General features: G+C 43.4%; 1 protein-coding gene across 1 annotated transcript in view; it reads left to right on the top strand.

The window, feature by feature from the left end:
• Positions 1-15,062, top strand: part of LOC127654954 (inactive dipeptidyl peptidase 10-like) — a 47,173-nt gene extending 32,111 nt beyond the window's left edge. The window contains exons 20-26 of the mRNA XM_052142538.1: positions 2,488-2,682; positions 2,819-2,873; positions 3,313-3,412; positions 4,000-4,058; positions 9,657-9,729; positions 9,948-10,021; positions 12,460-15,062. Coding sequence (XP_051998498.1) covers positions 2,488-2,682; positions 2,819-2,873; positions 3,313-3,412; positions 4,000-4,058; positions 9,657-9,729; positions 9,948-10,021; positions 12,460-12,597 — 694 coding nt within the window. The 3' untranslated portion in view covers positions 12,598-15,062. The remainder of the gene's footprint in view (positions 1-2,487; positions 2,683-2,818; positions 2,874-3,312; positions 3,413-3,999; positions 4,059-9,656; positions 9,730-9,947; positions 10,022-12,459) is intronic.
• Positions 15,063-16,243: the final 1,181 nt, after the last annotated feature.

Below are 16,243 nucleotides of genomic sequence, written 5' to 3'. Positions count from 1 at the left end.
TCCCTCACTGGCTGGGGCGCGGTCATGGACGGCCGCTTTGCCAGGAGTCTGTGGCAGGACCATCATCATTCTTGGCACATAAACTGTCTAGAGATGTTGGCTGTGTTCAGGGCTCTGAGGAGCTTCCTTCCAGACATCTAAAGTTACCATGTCCTAGTACGTTCGGACAATACATCAGTGGTAGCTTATCTGAACCAACAAGGGGGACTCGGATCGCGCCCTCTGTGCAGACTGGCGCATCAGATAATTCTTTGGTCCCAAGGGAAAATACTGTCTATCAGAGCAATGTATGTTCCGGGGGTTCAGAATCAGGGAGCAGACATCCTGTCGAGGCAGGGGCTGAGGCCCGGGGAATGGAGACTTCATCCAGAGGTGGTGAAGTCGATAGGGGACAAATTTGGACCATCGGAAGTGGATCTATCCGCGTCTCGAGGGACGTCCCACTGTCCACTTTGGTTCTTCCTCTCACATCCAGCCCAACTGGGGTTGGATGCCATGGTACAGGCCTGGCCGAGGCCTCGCCTGTACGCATTTCCCCCGATCGCTCTGCTCCCGGGAGTCCTGGAAAGGGTCCGCCAAGAGGGCATCAGTCTACTTCTGGTTGCCCCGATGTGGCCGGCCCGAGTATGGTTCTCAGACATAATTTCACTCCTGATAGCTCCGCCACAGCAGATTCCTCTGAGGAGGGATCTGTTGTCTCAGGCAGGGGGCACAGTTTTCCACCCTCGTCCAGAGCTGTGGAAACTGTGGGTCTGGCCCCTGAGGGGGTTCAGTACCTAAATGCTGGTCTATCAGCGGGGGTGGTTGAAACCATACTTGGCTCTAGGGCTCCATCTACTAGGAGATTATATGGCCTCAAGTGGAATGTGTTCTCCACTTGGTGTAGAGAACATGAATTAGATCCAGTTAACTGCCCGGTGGCTTCAGTTCTGGAGTTTCTTCAAAATCGTTTCTCTGCGGGTCTCTCCGCTTCCACACTTAAGGTGTACGTGGCTGCCATTTCGGCTTTCCATGCACCACTGAGTGATGGGCCTCTGGGGAGGCACCAGCTGGTCATTCGTTTTCTCCGTGGTACATGGAGGATGAGACCGACAACCAGGTCCAGGGTTCCTGCCTGGGACCTGGCGGTGGTTCTCGAAGGGTTATCCCTGGCCCCCTTCGGACCCCTTCAGTCGGCTTCACCCAAGGACCTGATGTTCAAGATGGCTTTTCTCTTAGCTATTACCTCTCTAAAGAGGGTGGGAGATCTTCAAGCCCTGGCAGTAACACCAGCTTGCTTGGAGTTTGACCCTGGCGGAGTTAAAGCCATTCTGCACCCGAGACCTGGCTATGTGCCTAAGGTGCCTTCTAACGCGGCACGGTCTACGGTCCTGCAGGCTTTTCATCCTCCACCTCATGTGTCGGCAGAAGAAGAGAGGCTCCATTTGCTCTGCCCTGTCAGAGCTTTGGGCATTTACCTCGAGAGGTCCTCTTCTTGGAGGAGGTCAGACCAACTGTTAGTGTGTTTTGGGGTCACCTAAGAAGGGGCTCCCTGCCTTGAAACAAACCATTAGTAATTGGATTGTTCAGGCTATTATCTCGGCCTACAGGTGCGCAATTTGCCTTCACCTTTGGCCATAAGGGCTCATTCAACTAGAGGCATGGCGTCCTCTAGGGCTCTCTTATCGGGAGTGCCCCTCCAGGAGATCTGTGAGGCAGCCGGTTGGGCTACCCCGCACACTTTCATCAGGTTTTATAGTCTGCACCTCCCTAGTACGCCTGGCGCACGTGTGCTCTCGTCCTTGTTGAGTGCCTGAGTTCAGTTTCACTCTAGGGCAGGCCTTTTTTTGGTGCGTGGCCTAGTGGGCATTCGTTCCCCAAAGAGTCGTTTTCAACGACGCAGTCCGAGTTCCCTCGGAAGGGAACGTCTCGGGTTATGACTATAACCCTTGTTCCCTGAGAAGGGAACGAGACACTGCGTCATCCTGCCACGCCCCTCAATGCCTGAGAGCGGCTTGCTTCATCGCTAGGCTAATGTGTGTGTGTACCGGCGTCACTTTTATGCATCCGGTTATGCCGTCACATGTTACGTCATGACGCAACACCAATCAGGATTGGAATAGTTTCATTCATAATTCAGAGGCGCACGCTAAGGAGCGTTCCCCAAAGAGTCATTTTCAACGACGCAGTGTCTCGTTCCCTTCTCAGGGAACAAGGGTTATAGTCATAACCCGAGACGTTTTTCTTAAATGTAAAATCACTCAGAGATGCCTTTTTTAATCACAAATAGGGTTTATTTCTATTCTGTATAGAAAAGACGTGTGACGATCACATGTAGCATCTTGTGTCTGTGTGCGATACTCAAGTAATACAATTAGTTAAGACATAATTGAGTGTTTACTGAATCATATATGACTTGTATTACAAGGTAATTGTCTGTAACTGCATTGAAATGATGTGTGTTGTGAAAACCATTTTATAAATTACAATTATTTGACTTTACAATAGTGACGGCGCCCCCGGTGGCCAGCAGGTGAACGAGCGGTACTCAGTGGACTGGGACTCTGTGCTGGTCAGCTCTGATAATGTCATCACAGCTCGTCTGGACGGAAGAGGAAGTGGATTCCAGGGCCAGAAGATTCTACAGGAAGTGCACAAGCGTCTGGGAGCGTTTGAGGTTCAGGATCAGCTCGCTGCTGTCGAGTAAGATGTTTTTCTGTAGTTCATCCAAAAATGTAAAGTCTCTCATCATTTATTCATCCACATTTTGACTTCTTCTTTGGAACATAAATGGAGACGTTTGTCCACACGGCTCATTTTGTGTCCTGTTCTTGTTCAGGTACCTGCTGAAACTGCCTTACATCGACCGCAACAGGATCGGTGTGTTTGGTCAGGTAAGACACGGTTGAATTATTAAACACAGAAGACAAACTGTGTGAAGAATCATGACTCTAGAGTGTGTGTGTGTGTGTGTGTGTGTGTGTGTGTGTGTGTGTGTGTGTGTGTGTGAGCGTGTATTTATCACTTTGTGGGGACCAAATGTCCCCATAAGGATAGTAAAACCCGAAATTTTTGACCTTGTGGGGACATTTTGTCGGTCCCCATGAGGAAAACAGCTTATAAATCATACTAAATTATGTTTTTTGAAAATGTAAAAATGCAGAAAGTTTTCTGTGAGGGTTAGGTTTAGGGGTAGGGTTAGGTTTAGGGGATAGAATATAAAGTTTGTACAGTATAAAAATCATTATGTCTATGGAAAGTCCCCATAAAACATGGAAACACAACATGTGTGTGTGTGTGTGTGTGTGTGTGTGTGTGTGTGTGTTTCTGCAGGGTTATGGAGGTTATGTGGCACTACAACTCATTAAATCTTCTGAGAATGTGTTTCATTGTGCCGCAGCTCTGTCACCTGTGACGGACTGGAGTTTATATGGTGAGTGATGTTTAACACAATGATCGTTTTGGTGATAATAGGGTTGCAAGTGTGTGTGAGTGTGTGTGTGAGAGTGTGAGAGTGTGTGTGTGTGTGTGTGTGTGTGTGTGTGTGTGTGTGTGTGTGTGTGTGTGTGTGTGTGTGAACGTGTGTGTGTGTGGCGGGGTGGGGGGGGGTTGCGGGCAAGTGAAAGAGTCTAACAGGCAGTCGAGTAAGAAATGAGATGTGCAGATGGTGAGACTCTCCGTCCAGTTGCGTTTTATTTTCTCAATACTGTAGATAAGCAAATGTACATGGGATGAAAGCCGTCAATTTTCATACCGTGAAACCGGTATACCGCTGCATCCCCAGGTGAAAACACTCACCTTTATTTTGTATGTTCAGTAGCTGCACACATTCATGTTCAGACATCTTCTGTATTCACTGTTGGTGTTTGAGAGGATGAATGAATGAATACATGAATGTTATATTTTATAGCACTTTTCTAACATTACACTCAAAGCACTTGTCAGTGCAACTCATCAATGTCTCTCTCTCTCTCTCTCTCTCTCTCTCTCTCTCTCTCTCTCTCTCTCTGTGTCGTTCAGCCTCAGCTTTCTCTGAGCGTTATCTGGGGTTTCCTCTTCAGGACGACAGCAGATATCAGGTCAGAGGCTGTGCGAGTAATGTAAATATCCTCACCGAAATTACTGACTTAAATGTTCGTTGATGAGGATTTATTGATTTTGTTAATGATAACAAGTACGAGACAAAAAGATGCACCATGATGGTAATGAAATTATTTGAATAAGGGTTTAAAGATGCATTGATCTGAAATTTCAATGCATTGATTACTGAATATAAGGATCTATTATCATTACTATATTAATAAGCACTGTTACACAGATTACGTGAGACTTCTCACAAGAGATTCAGAGCACACAAGACTGAAGGGAATGTGATATAGTCTGGCTTTGATTTCTTCAGAGATATTGTTAAAGTCCATGAATATATTGACTAAACACAACACACAAGACCACACTGATGAAGATATTTATTTCTCTCCACATTGTAAAATCAGTCAACATGCAACATTGCACTTTGCTCTGAAAATCAGATCAGAACACAAATAGAATATAGAACATAAACACAGCAAAAATCCTAAGCATCACCTCTTCACCCAGATGGATCTGATCATAGCACTTCATGTCCTCTCTCGCAAAAACATGGTCTGCATGGGGTGTGCTAGTCCACTTATGCTAGTAACCAGCAACTGACTGACTCGGATGTTCATATTAGAGTAAACTAATGTTATACCAAAATACATTGTTTTACCATTTTTGAGGTATACATTGAAATTTCCATTTCAACACATACTTCAGTGTTTCCCATTCATTGATTAGACTCTGTCGGCCCACCACAGTCTCATATAATGAACCGAAACCTTTTTACACTTCTCAGTCTCATAATAACATAAAATAAAAGGTTGTGTTTTGCGCTCTCTCTCGTGCGCCAGTCAGCTCCTCACCCGCTGCTGTAAACTCATGCGCTCACATACTCACAGATATCTGCACTGGAGTATTCGTGGATCCGTCTAACTTTATTTGGTTGAGGAGGAAATCTTTGAGGTAATTAACGTTAACTAACATTAAATGTATCCACTGCATTTATACACACAATTTATCATCATAAGTGTACAAGAGCAAACAGATAATATTACTGCCGAAGTTACAATCATGATGATTAACGTAAATTAACGTTAGCATTACTAGGTTAATTGGCATACACTTACACTGCTTACGGCTTCACTAGCTATTAGCAGTCTGAGGTAACATTAAAAGATAAAAAGCTGAAACTGACATCCCTAGGTTGTACCCTGCTTTTCAGAATGAGCATACAGAAATATTTTAAGATATGTCAAACCCCAGATGAGGAAGAGACATGGTGTCTAAGTTAAATGAGCCCCTGTGAGAGATTAGTTAGCACCACAGACTGAAAAATGTGGGTTGGGTAGTGTCAATCCAGCTAATTTTAGCCAATCGCTTTTGGCGAGACAGGCCTTGGCTCTGTTTGTGAACAGCTGTCCATTAAACCCTGGCTGGTGGTGAAGAGCATCATGTATTTGGGGAAGAATTGGGGGCGCTGTTCCCCACAATTAAATGTATTTCAAAGTTGCCTACTGTAGCTTTAATAGCACCAAACTGTTTACAAGAGCACAACACTAGCCTCTTAATTTTGTTCTTGAAGTGTACCAGATGGATGTATTTAACTTTAAAATGTACAACATTTTCTTATGGGGGAGCATGCGAACCCCCCTAGAGGGTCAAAGGTCCACCCCCATAGTCTCACAAAATCCTGTGGGAATCACTGTACTTTTATTGTGAGTAAGGTGCCCGAGTGCAGAAAAAAACATAAAGGTAGAGCGTGTTTATTTATAATAGATGGGGGGTCACCTAAAGCCACACCCCCTTAAATGTTCCCGGGCTAAGCCCGAACCTCCTCAAGTCCTAGAGACATCCCTGGTGATTGCCACATAGTGCACTTTATAGGGAATAGGGAGCCATTACAGACTGTTCTGAAGGGAATTAATCAGTTAAAAGATTAATGCCAGCTGATTAAAGTTACCTATGATTGGTCAATGATACGTGGCAGCCGTGAAAATATAAGAATTCTCGTAAACATGGTTGACATGTGGAGCCTCCTCTGTTCTGCCGCCTCTCCCATTGAAAATGAATAAGGAACTTGCAGGCACAAGATACCTCGTAAAACCGCCTTTATACAATACTAATACAGTGGCAAGAACAAGTAAGTGAACCCTTTGTAATTAGCTGGTTTTCTGCATTAATTGATCATAAAATGTGATCTCATCTTCATCTAAGTCAGAAGTATAGACAAACACAATGTGCTTAATCTAACAACACACAAACAAATATAATCTTTAATTTCTCTAACATGTCCCATTAAACAATCACAGTGCTGTGTAAAAAGTAAGTGAACCCCTCGGCTAATAACGTCAACAAAATCTAATTAGAGTCAGGAGTTGGCAAACCTGGCATCCAGTTAATGAAATGAGATTGTAGGTGTGGGTTAGAGCTACTTAAATATTTTGAGTTTGCTCTTCACAAGAAGCACTGCTGACATGGACCATGAGATCTCAGAAGACTGGAAAGTGTTATAAATGTATCTGGAAGAACTTAGATATTCATCTGTCCACAGTTGTCAATAAATGGAGATGATTTAGTACTATAGGTACTCTCTCTAGAAGTGGCCGTTAGATATTCATCTGTCCACAGTGAGACAAACTGTCTATAAATGGAGATGATTTAGTACTATAGGTACTCTCTCTAGAAGTGGCCGTTAGATATTCATCTGTCCACAGTTAGACAAACTGTCTATAAATGGAGATGATTTAGTACTATAGGTACTCTCTCTAGAAGTGGCCATTAGATATTCATCTGTCCACAGTGAGACAAACTGTCTATAAATGGAGATGATTTAGTACTATATGTACTCTCACTAGAAGTGGTCGTCCAGTCAAGATGACTCAAAGACACACCACAGAATGATCAATGAGGTAATAAAGAACCCTAGAGTGACCGATAAAGACTTGAAGGAATCATTGGAACTGGTGAACATCTCGGTTCATGAGTCTACTGTACATAAAACATTAAACAGGTGTGTGTTCATGAGTCTACTGTACATAAAACATTAAACAGGTGTGTGTTCATGGCAGGACATCACGAAGGAAGCCGCTGCTTTCAAACAACAAAACATTTCTGCATGCCTGAAGTTTGCCAGAGACCACCTTGACACTACTGGGAAAATGTTTTGTGGACTGATGAAACTACGGTTAAATTGTTTGCGCATAAAAAGGGCACCACATACCAACATGAAATCATCCAAACAGTGAAGTACGGTGGAGGGGGCATCATGATTTGGGGCTGACCGCTTGCCATCATTGATGGAAAAATGTATTCCCAAGTTTATCAAGATATCCTACAGGATAATATCAGGGTGTCTGAGCAACAGCTGAAGATCAGTAAAAGTTGGGTGATGCAACAGGACAATGACCCTAAACATCGAAGTAAATCCACTACAGAAGGACTTCAAAAAAAGAAAATCCTCCTTTTGGGGTGTCCCAGTCAGAGTTCAGATCTTAACCCAATAGAGATGCTGTGGAATGACCTCAAGAGAGCCGTTGTTTTGGTTTCTGCCCAATTTGTGAAAATCACTCTGAAATACTTGGAGTTTTTGATGCCAGAAAATAGACTTTATTATCAGAGATAACAAGCCGAGTTGCCCCTGCAGAAACAACTGATGTGTCTTGAGTTTGCACTCGCTTACATAGGTCTAACAAGGCATGGCTAAAACCTTCCATACATTTTTTTCTGTCTTCAGTCTGTTATTTTTAAGAAGAGAATATCTGGAACCTCTTTAAGGGGCCTTATCATATATTTTCTCTAGTTTCAAACCATGAGACTCAAGTTTACCATATATGAGTACCATATGTGATCACGCATTGCATTCTGAGGGGCCTAATTTTCACAGGCCTCTATACTCGCACACATACACACACACACACACACACACACACACACACACACACACACACACACACACACACACACACACACACACACACACACACGCGTTGTGTTTCCATGTTTTATGGGGACTTTCCATAGACATAATGGTTTTTATACTGTACAAACTTTATATTCTATCCCCTAAACCTAACCCTACCCCTAAACCTAACCCTCACAGAAAACATTCTGCATTTTTACATTTTCAAAAAACATAATTTAGTATGATTTATAAGCTGTTTTCCTCATGGGGACCGACAAAATGTCCCCACAAGGTCAAAAATTTCGGGTTTTACTATCCTTATGGGGACATTTGGTCCCCACAAAGTGATAAATACACGCTCACACACACACACACACACACACACACACACACACACACACACACAGACACACACACAGTAAAATGCATACTTGACCATCAGAAATAATTGTAGAATAAAATGGCTATATTTACACTTGATTCATTTATATTAAACTTGATAAAAATGTTCCACACCATTCACACCAGACATCCTAAGAATGTGAGCTGAACTGAAGCAGTTCTGTAAGGAAGAATGGTACAAAATTCATCTTAACGTTGTGCAGGTCTAATCCGCATGTATCGGAAAGGCTTGATTGATGTTATTGATGCCAAAGTGTTCACTTACTTTTTCCACAGTACTATGAATGTTTAATGGTATGTGTTCAATAAAGATATGAAAGATTATAATTGTTTGTGTGTTGTTAGTTTAAGCACATTGTGTTTGTAGAAAAGCAGAAAACCAGCTAATTACTAAGGGTGCACATATATTTTCTTGCCACTGTAGATAGTTTTTAATTCTATGACCCTGTCTGATTTAAATATGGGGCTTATCTGTCAGCACATGACATATTATATTTGTAATTACTGGTGCAATGAATATTAATGTTATATTATGCAAATCTATAATGCTTATTCCACTATTTACATACCGTCTGTGTGTGTGTGTGTGTGTGTGTGTTTACATATACATTATGTTACCTTTGATTGATATCAGATCTATAATGCATGTAACATTAGTATTATTTTTCTGTTTCTACATTCAGCCGCACACCTCACTGTTCCTAAATTTGTCTGTAACTCTAGTGCTCAAGTCTTGTGCTGTCTGAACATTCACGTAAAAACGTAAGATCTTTTTTTGCATATTTTTGAAGACAATAATCAATCGTTTTAAAATAATGTTATCGAATGGGATCTAATCAAATCATTTCCAAATTTCAAATTTCACGATACTGCGTAATCGTTAGGTAAAGAATCGTAATCGTATTGTTTTCAGTGCAAATATTTACAATCATAGATTTTATTTAAAACATACAGTTGACGAAAATAGGAGAAAAAAAAATAAAACTGCAAGATATTAAGGGGGGCACAAACAGAAGAAATATCTGTTTTGAGAAGAAACAGTGAATAAATAAGTGCACTTCTGCACACAGTCAGTTTCTGTGTTGGGATGTGCAGACGAGTCGAGTGTTTACCGCCTGGACATTTAAATGTGCTAACAGGAAGTGGGGAAAAACATTAGTGATGTTTCAGCTGGTGAAAGAAAAACAACTATTAATGTGAACTTTCAATCACTGAAATTAACGTGTTAAAATGTCCAGCTCTAGAAAAATGAATACTGTGTATTAGTTGTGTGTGTGTGTGTGTGTGTGTTCTCTAGTTCTCTAGTGTACTGCAGAATACACAGGCCTTCAGAGAGCAGACACTCATGCTGCTTCACGCCACTGCAGACGGTCAGTCACTTGTGTGCGTGTGTATGTGTGTGTGTGTTTATGTGTGTGTTTGTGTGCGTGTGTGTGTGTGTGTGTGTGTGTGTGTGTGTGTGTGTGTGTGTGTGTTAGAGAGAAAAAGGCAGTAAGCAGATAAAGTGAGAGGAATTGAGTGAGATATGGAGCAAACACAGATGATTGTCATTTGCGTTTTACATCTGGTGTGTTTGTGTTTCCTGCAGCAAACATTCATTTTCAGCACACAGCTGAACTTATCAAGAACCTGGTGAAGGTTGGAGCAAACTACACCCTGCAGGTACTCAAACTCCACATGAACCCTAAAGAGGGAGAGGAGTTTACACTTGTATTATTGTCATTATATTCATGATGTTAGTCAGAGGGGAACTGGCCCCCACAGTGAGTCTGGTTTAGGGTTAGGGTGGGGTTAGTCAGAGGGGAACTGGCCCCCACAGTGAGTCTGGTTTAGGGTTAGGGTGGGGTTAGTCAGAGGGGAACTGGCCCCCACAGTGAGTCAGGCGTAGGGTTAGGGTGGGGTTAGTCAGAGGGGAACTGGCCCCCACAGTGAGTCTGGCGTAGGGTTAGGGTGGGGTTAGTCAGAGGGGAACTGGCCCCCACAGTGAGTCTGGTGTAGGGTTAGGGTGGGGTTGGTCAGAGGGGAACTGGCCCCCACAGTGAGTCTGGTGTAGGGTTAGGGTGGGGTTGGTCAGAGGGGAACTGGCCCCCACAGCGAGTCTGGTTTAGGGTTAGGGTGGGGTTGGTCAGAGGGGAACTGGCCCCCACAGCGAGTCTGGTTTAGGGTTAGGGTGGGGTTGGTCAGAGGGGAACTGGCCCCCACAGCGAGTCTGGTTTAGGGTTAGGGTGGGGTTGGTCAGAGGGGAACTGGCCCCCACAGCGAGTCTGGATTAGGGTTAGGGTGGGGTTGGTCAGAGGGGAACTGGCCCCCACAGCGAGTCTGGATTAGGGTTACGGTGGGGTTAGTCAGCCTTCAGCTGCTCACTGGGGGTCTAAAGACAAAATCAATTAGCCAAGACTTTACAATATGATTTTCTGTAAAGCTGCTTTAAAAACAATGTGTATTGTGAAAAGGACTATACAAAGAAACATGACAACTTGTTTTCTCATTAGATTTAGTTCCCCTTCTGTCACTCACTCATAGTGTGTCGATGAAGTGACACTAGAGGTCGCTCTTGGGAGCCTGATTCACCTTCAGATCTTTGAGAAAAGGCCAATGAGAATTGGCGATTTGAATTTGCATGCCACTTCCCCAACATACAGGTATAAAAGGGGGGACAGCAGGGAATTCATTCAGACTTTTTCTTTGGAGCCGAGCGGTTGTATTAACAGCTGAGCTGAATACTACTGCCATCCATTCACCTCTCTGCGACGCATTGCTTTTGAACATACGGCACATTCCAGCGGTTCTCTCTCTCCACTCTGCACTCCGCTGCAGACTACACCCCTGGGCGCTTAAACAGCGCTTTAAAGAGCTTTTCCTCTAAAAGAGTGTGTGTTTCCTCTATTAGAGCAGGCACAGTGACATTGAACGTCTTCTTAAAGGTACGTCTTTTTAAAGATGCCCTTCTGTCTCTGTGCCTTTCCTGGATGCGGTCGTTACCTCTCCACCTCTGTCGGTCACGATCACTCCCTCTCATTCCTGCGCATTGAGGAAGCGTTCTTGGATGGTTTATGTTATCACTACGAGAGCGTAACCATGGCAACGTTGTGGTCACGGCTTTCCTTCTTTCAAGGAAAAACCACTTTGGCTGTCCCCCTTGCGGCTCCTTTTACCTACGGGTACGAGACCGCTTTGGTTGAAGCTGGAGGCTATTCGGGGGCTTCAGTGGGCACGGTTCCCCGTACTGTTCCTCCAGGTGAATTCCCCATGGACAACCCACTTCCCGGTATGCTCGTTTGCTTCTGTCCAGCACTGGGATGAGACAGGCTCACTTCACTGCCAACATCATGTCTCTTCCTGAGCTTGTGAGCCGGATGAGATGTCAATCGCTGCATTGGAGAGAGCCTTGGTGATGTTGGACGGCGAAGGCTTGACGACTGGGTTTTGGGTTCGGTGTGCCGCTCACGGCCACGCCCCCTCCAGTCTTGTTCTTCCTGGAAGTGATGTCCCAGGAACGTTGGATGTGATCCTTCCCTTAGTGCCCCTTTCCCAGAGCTTGGGTGCGTGGTTATCGCTTCCCAACCAGTCGCGCTGGCTTGCCAGAACCGGCCTTTTTCCCCTGACAGAATAGGAATGGAAAATGACACCTTCCCCGGCGTGTTTTATGAGCATTTTTAGGCCCCGGCTGAATATTTTTTCTATGGAAAGAAAAACTTATGGAGAAAAGACCACGCTAGTGTGGCCTGCTCCCATATTTGGTACTTCTCAGGGCATCTGGGGAGGCTCCGCGCAGCCCGAGTGCATCTGTTCCTACGCTCATAGTAGCTTGCCTACACCTGCATCGGCAGTTCACGTGATCAGTTCAGTCATTGTGGCATTTTGTATATCGGACCCCTAGTGTCACTTCATTGACACAACGTCGAGTGAGTGACAGAAGGGGAACGTCTCGTTACTATCGAAGCCTCCCAAGAGCGACCCCTAGTGTCACTTCATCGACATAATGTCTCATTCCCTTATGACAGTACCCTAACCCTAATTACTGTAAATTTATTGATAGTTGAATGTAATTTTAATTGTTTAGCATTTTATTGATAATTTGCTGGTTGGTTGTTGTTTAGATTTATCCAGATGAAGGTCACTTCCTGTCTAAGAGCAGCAGACGACACCTGGCAGTGACACTGAGCAGCTACTTCAGATCATGTCTGCAGGAGGAAATGCTTCCCATCAGTGAGGAAGAGGAAGAGGAAGAAGAGTGAAGATGACATGCAGCACACAACACACACAATGGGACGACAAAACACACTGGACGTCAAAAACATCAAACATCTTTAATCAGAACCGTTACACACACACACACACACACACACACCAGCACACAAACACACACACACACACACACACACACACACACACAAACACACAAGCACACAACTAATGATACCTTCTACTCTGAGAGTGTGAAAAAGTATATTTGCATGTGTGTAACAGTTATGATGGATATGTGCATTAGAGCTGTGTGAGTGTGTGTGTGTGTGTTTGTGATATTGTTGCTGGAAATGGATTTGATCGCCAAGACAAACATGAAAATATTTCACATATCAGAAATCACTGAGAACTCCCACTGGACTCTGATTGGTTTATTTGTCGGTCAATCACAGCACAGACTGCTCCAGCCACTGCATGATCTTTTGCTTTGCATCACTTTCTGTCTCTCTGTTGAGGAGGGCTGCATTTCCATAGTTACTTCACAGGAAAGAGTTACCGTCTCCATGACAACCACTCATGGGTAAGAACCATCATTTTGTTTGACAAAACCTCACGGTTCTTCTTGAAGACGGTCAGGTGTCAGAAACACACATGTGCATGATGCTCTCAGATAAGAAAAAGAGTGTACACGTGCAATGCATTCTGGGTGCTGTACAGAAGAGTGTGTATAGACGTATATTTTTTACGCCCATCATATCTCATGTCAGCTTAGAGATGATCACAGGATGAATCCAGTCACTGAATGTTTTTAATTAGTTTATTTGTTTCTTGGGGGCTTTTGTTTCGCTAATTGTTTAGTTTTGCTGTGTTGATGGGATGGGATTGGATGGGATGGGATGAGGTGGGGGGTTGGACTGATAGTTATGTCTAGTAATGACAATTACCGCTATAAATAAACCACTAGTCAAAACCAGACTGTTTTCTCTTAACTTCTGTTTCTTATGTGAACACTGTTGTAGGGCTCAGATAGATGCGACTGTAATAGTGTCATGTTAAGACTGTCAGTCCAAAAACAATCGGAAATCGGAAAACTGTCTACACTGTAAATCGCAACTGATCGGGTCCGATTTGTGTCCCATTACTATCATCATTTTCTGGCATATCTGCATAGTTTGCTATTGCAATGACATTGCATCAGTATGCAAAAAAACAACATAGAGGGATGGAATAGAAATTTGAGCATTTAACATACTACACCTGGACTACACCTTACAAGGCAGTGGCAGAGAAGAAGGAGGCTGGTATGTGCCACTTTATTTCGTGCTGTTGTCTCCGCCGGTATCCTAGTTCAAAGAGGTGTGTGATCCAGACAGACATCAGTGATTGGTGGACTCGTGTGATTGCCACATTTGATGAAACTTCAGAAGATTCCATTAATAATATTATCAGACCAATAGAACAGTCCGCCATCACACAGCATGTTTCCTGCAACAACATGTGATCATAACGTGTGCTTGTGTAGCGTGAATAGGTTACATACACTTTACACTTGAGATCTGATCAGAGCGTTCAGAATGAAAAACCCACATGAATGTAACCTGAAACGGATTTGTAAAAATTGTATTTCATGTGATTATTTGCCATTCAGACTTGGACTTGGACTGACAGTCTGAACATAGCTGTAGAGTCATTACGAACAGAAGGGTTCATCAGAAACTTCATTAATATAAAATGTTTTGTGTTGTACAGATGGAATAAAATAAGCACAGTTTAATGCTGAGAGTAAAACTGCACACCAAGAGCAATCATGAATCATGAGGTTTTAGGGTAACTTTTAATCCATGAAGGATTCTCTAGAAGCGTAATTAATTATTGATTTCTGTGCTCGTTCTGATAATCTATTACAGTTGAAATGAAACATGAGAAGTGTCGCACCTGTCCCTCGTCCTCCTGTCCGCTGGTCTGCAAGAATATGTATTAAAACAAAACTGGTCTGTGGTGTAAAAAAAGGAAACCAATGAAAAGAAAACTAAATAGGGAAAGTTTGTCAAGACAAAGCTTTATGTTGGTTTGAAAGATGGTGGTGGTGTAGTGGTCTAAGCACATAACTGGTAATCTGGTAATCAGAAAGATGCTGGTTCGAGCCCCACAGCCACCACCGTTGTGTCCTTGAGTAAGGCACTTAACTCCTGGTTGCTCCGGGGGGATTGTCCCTGTAATAAGGGCTCTGTAAGTCGCTTTGGATAAAAGCGTCTGCCAAATGTAAATGTAAAAGATAAGTTTGATGGTTAGATGGACATTATAGTAAGACTATAAATAATCAGACACATAGTCAAATTAGCAAGAATTAGTTTGATTCAGTCTTTTTGTGAGAAGATGTGATTGCTAATATGCACATGTCATCAGTGGTTGCTGGTCTACTGTGTTGTTCTTTCCTTCTTCCTAATGTATTACAATTTGTATTTGTGCAAACAATTACTAAAATGGGAAGACGAAACTGCTATCTATCATTTAAAATACAGGTCTTATTCTTTTTTTATTAAAAACGTTCATTTTAAGATGAATATTTTTGTGTTGTTTTATTTGATTATAAATAAACAAACATACATTATTTCTGTCAGCAAAAACTTGTCAGCTATTACCAACAGGATAATTCAGTTAACAGTGATCAGAAAGCTTACATATAACCAGTTGTGACAGCGTTCCAGATAAAAGATTAAATGATCATTATCGGGATCAGTACTGGCCGATCAGATGACAAGAAAATCGGTAATGGAGCATCCCTCTTTTAAAGTGCTTCTAACTAAATGAAATGCTCATTTATCAGCCAAATCATTATTTTTTATAAATCTAATAATGACAATTAAATGGCAATTGTGGTAAACGACCCACCCCTCCCTTTCGTCATCATCCCCCCACCTCTGAGAGCTGTCCTTCAGCCAGGCTCACAACAGGAGGTGGCAGGAGAGAGGAGAGGTGCAATTTAATAAGCTTCATTTGGGCAGCAGATGATGAGGCACACTTGATGTGAATGTAGCCGAATTAGACGTACACCAGACCTGCTCCCTCAGAACCCTGGTGCAGGTTAGATGAGTGGCCAGGAAGTACCACACGCAGGCCGAGGAAGCAGGACGACCTTCCCCTTAAACTTCCTGTGGCTCCTGGAAAGTCAGGCCACCGCAGAAGCTGCAGGATGCGTCCACCCATCCTGGACCATTTCTTTGGACACTCCCCATCCTGCACTGAAGCCCATTTCACAGCAAAGATGCAAGATTCCCCTTTTGTTTGCAAAATGCTTAAAAAATAAACAGGGTGTTGGGCGCCTAATCCCGAATTTACAGTACATGATTTTAGGCCCGATTTTCCCTCACCTACATTTTTGTGGAGAGCGCAGACAAAAGTCCAAAATCATAGGCAAATCAGAGCTCGCTCCTGTGAGCGAATGTATGAACGGCATCTGACTGTATCAAAGATGCGATCTGAGAGAAGCACAGACGCGTCGCCGATGTCAGCGAGATATCTAGGATGTTAAATATCTGGACCCGTCTGTGACTCCAAATCGTGCAATGTGAAATGTGTTTTGACTGAATACAACCTACAGCCAATGAGAGAGCAAGAAACGGGGCGGGAAGTTTCAGTGGGAGGAGTCCTGATGTACCTGCAACAGAACATCAACTAGCGGCTGCGGTATCAAGA

The sequence above is a fragment of the Xyrauchen texanus genome, chromosome 14 (genome assembly GCF_025860055.1).
Source record: "Xyrauchen texanus isolate HMW12.3.18 chromosome 14, RBS_HiC_50CHRs, whole genome shotgun sequence".
NCBI lineage: Eukaryota > Metazoa > Chordata > Actinopteri > Cypriniformes > Catostomidae > Xyrauchen > Xyrauchen texanus.
The sequence above is the reverse complement of the archived record's forward strand: the minus strand, read 5'-3'. Positions and strand labels throughout refer to the sequence as shown.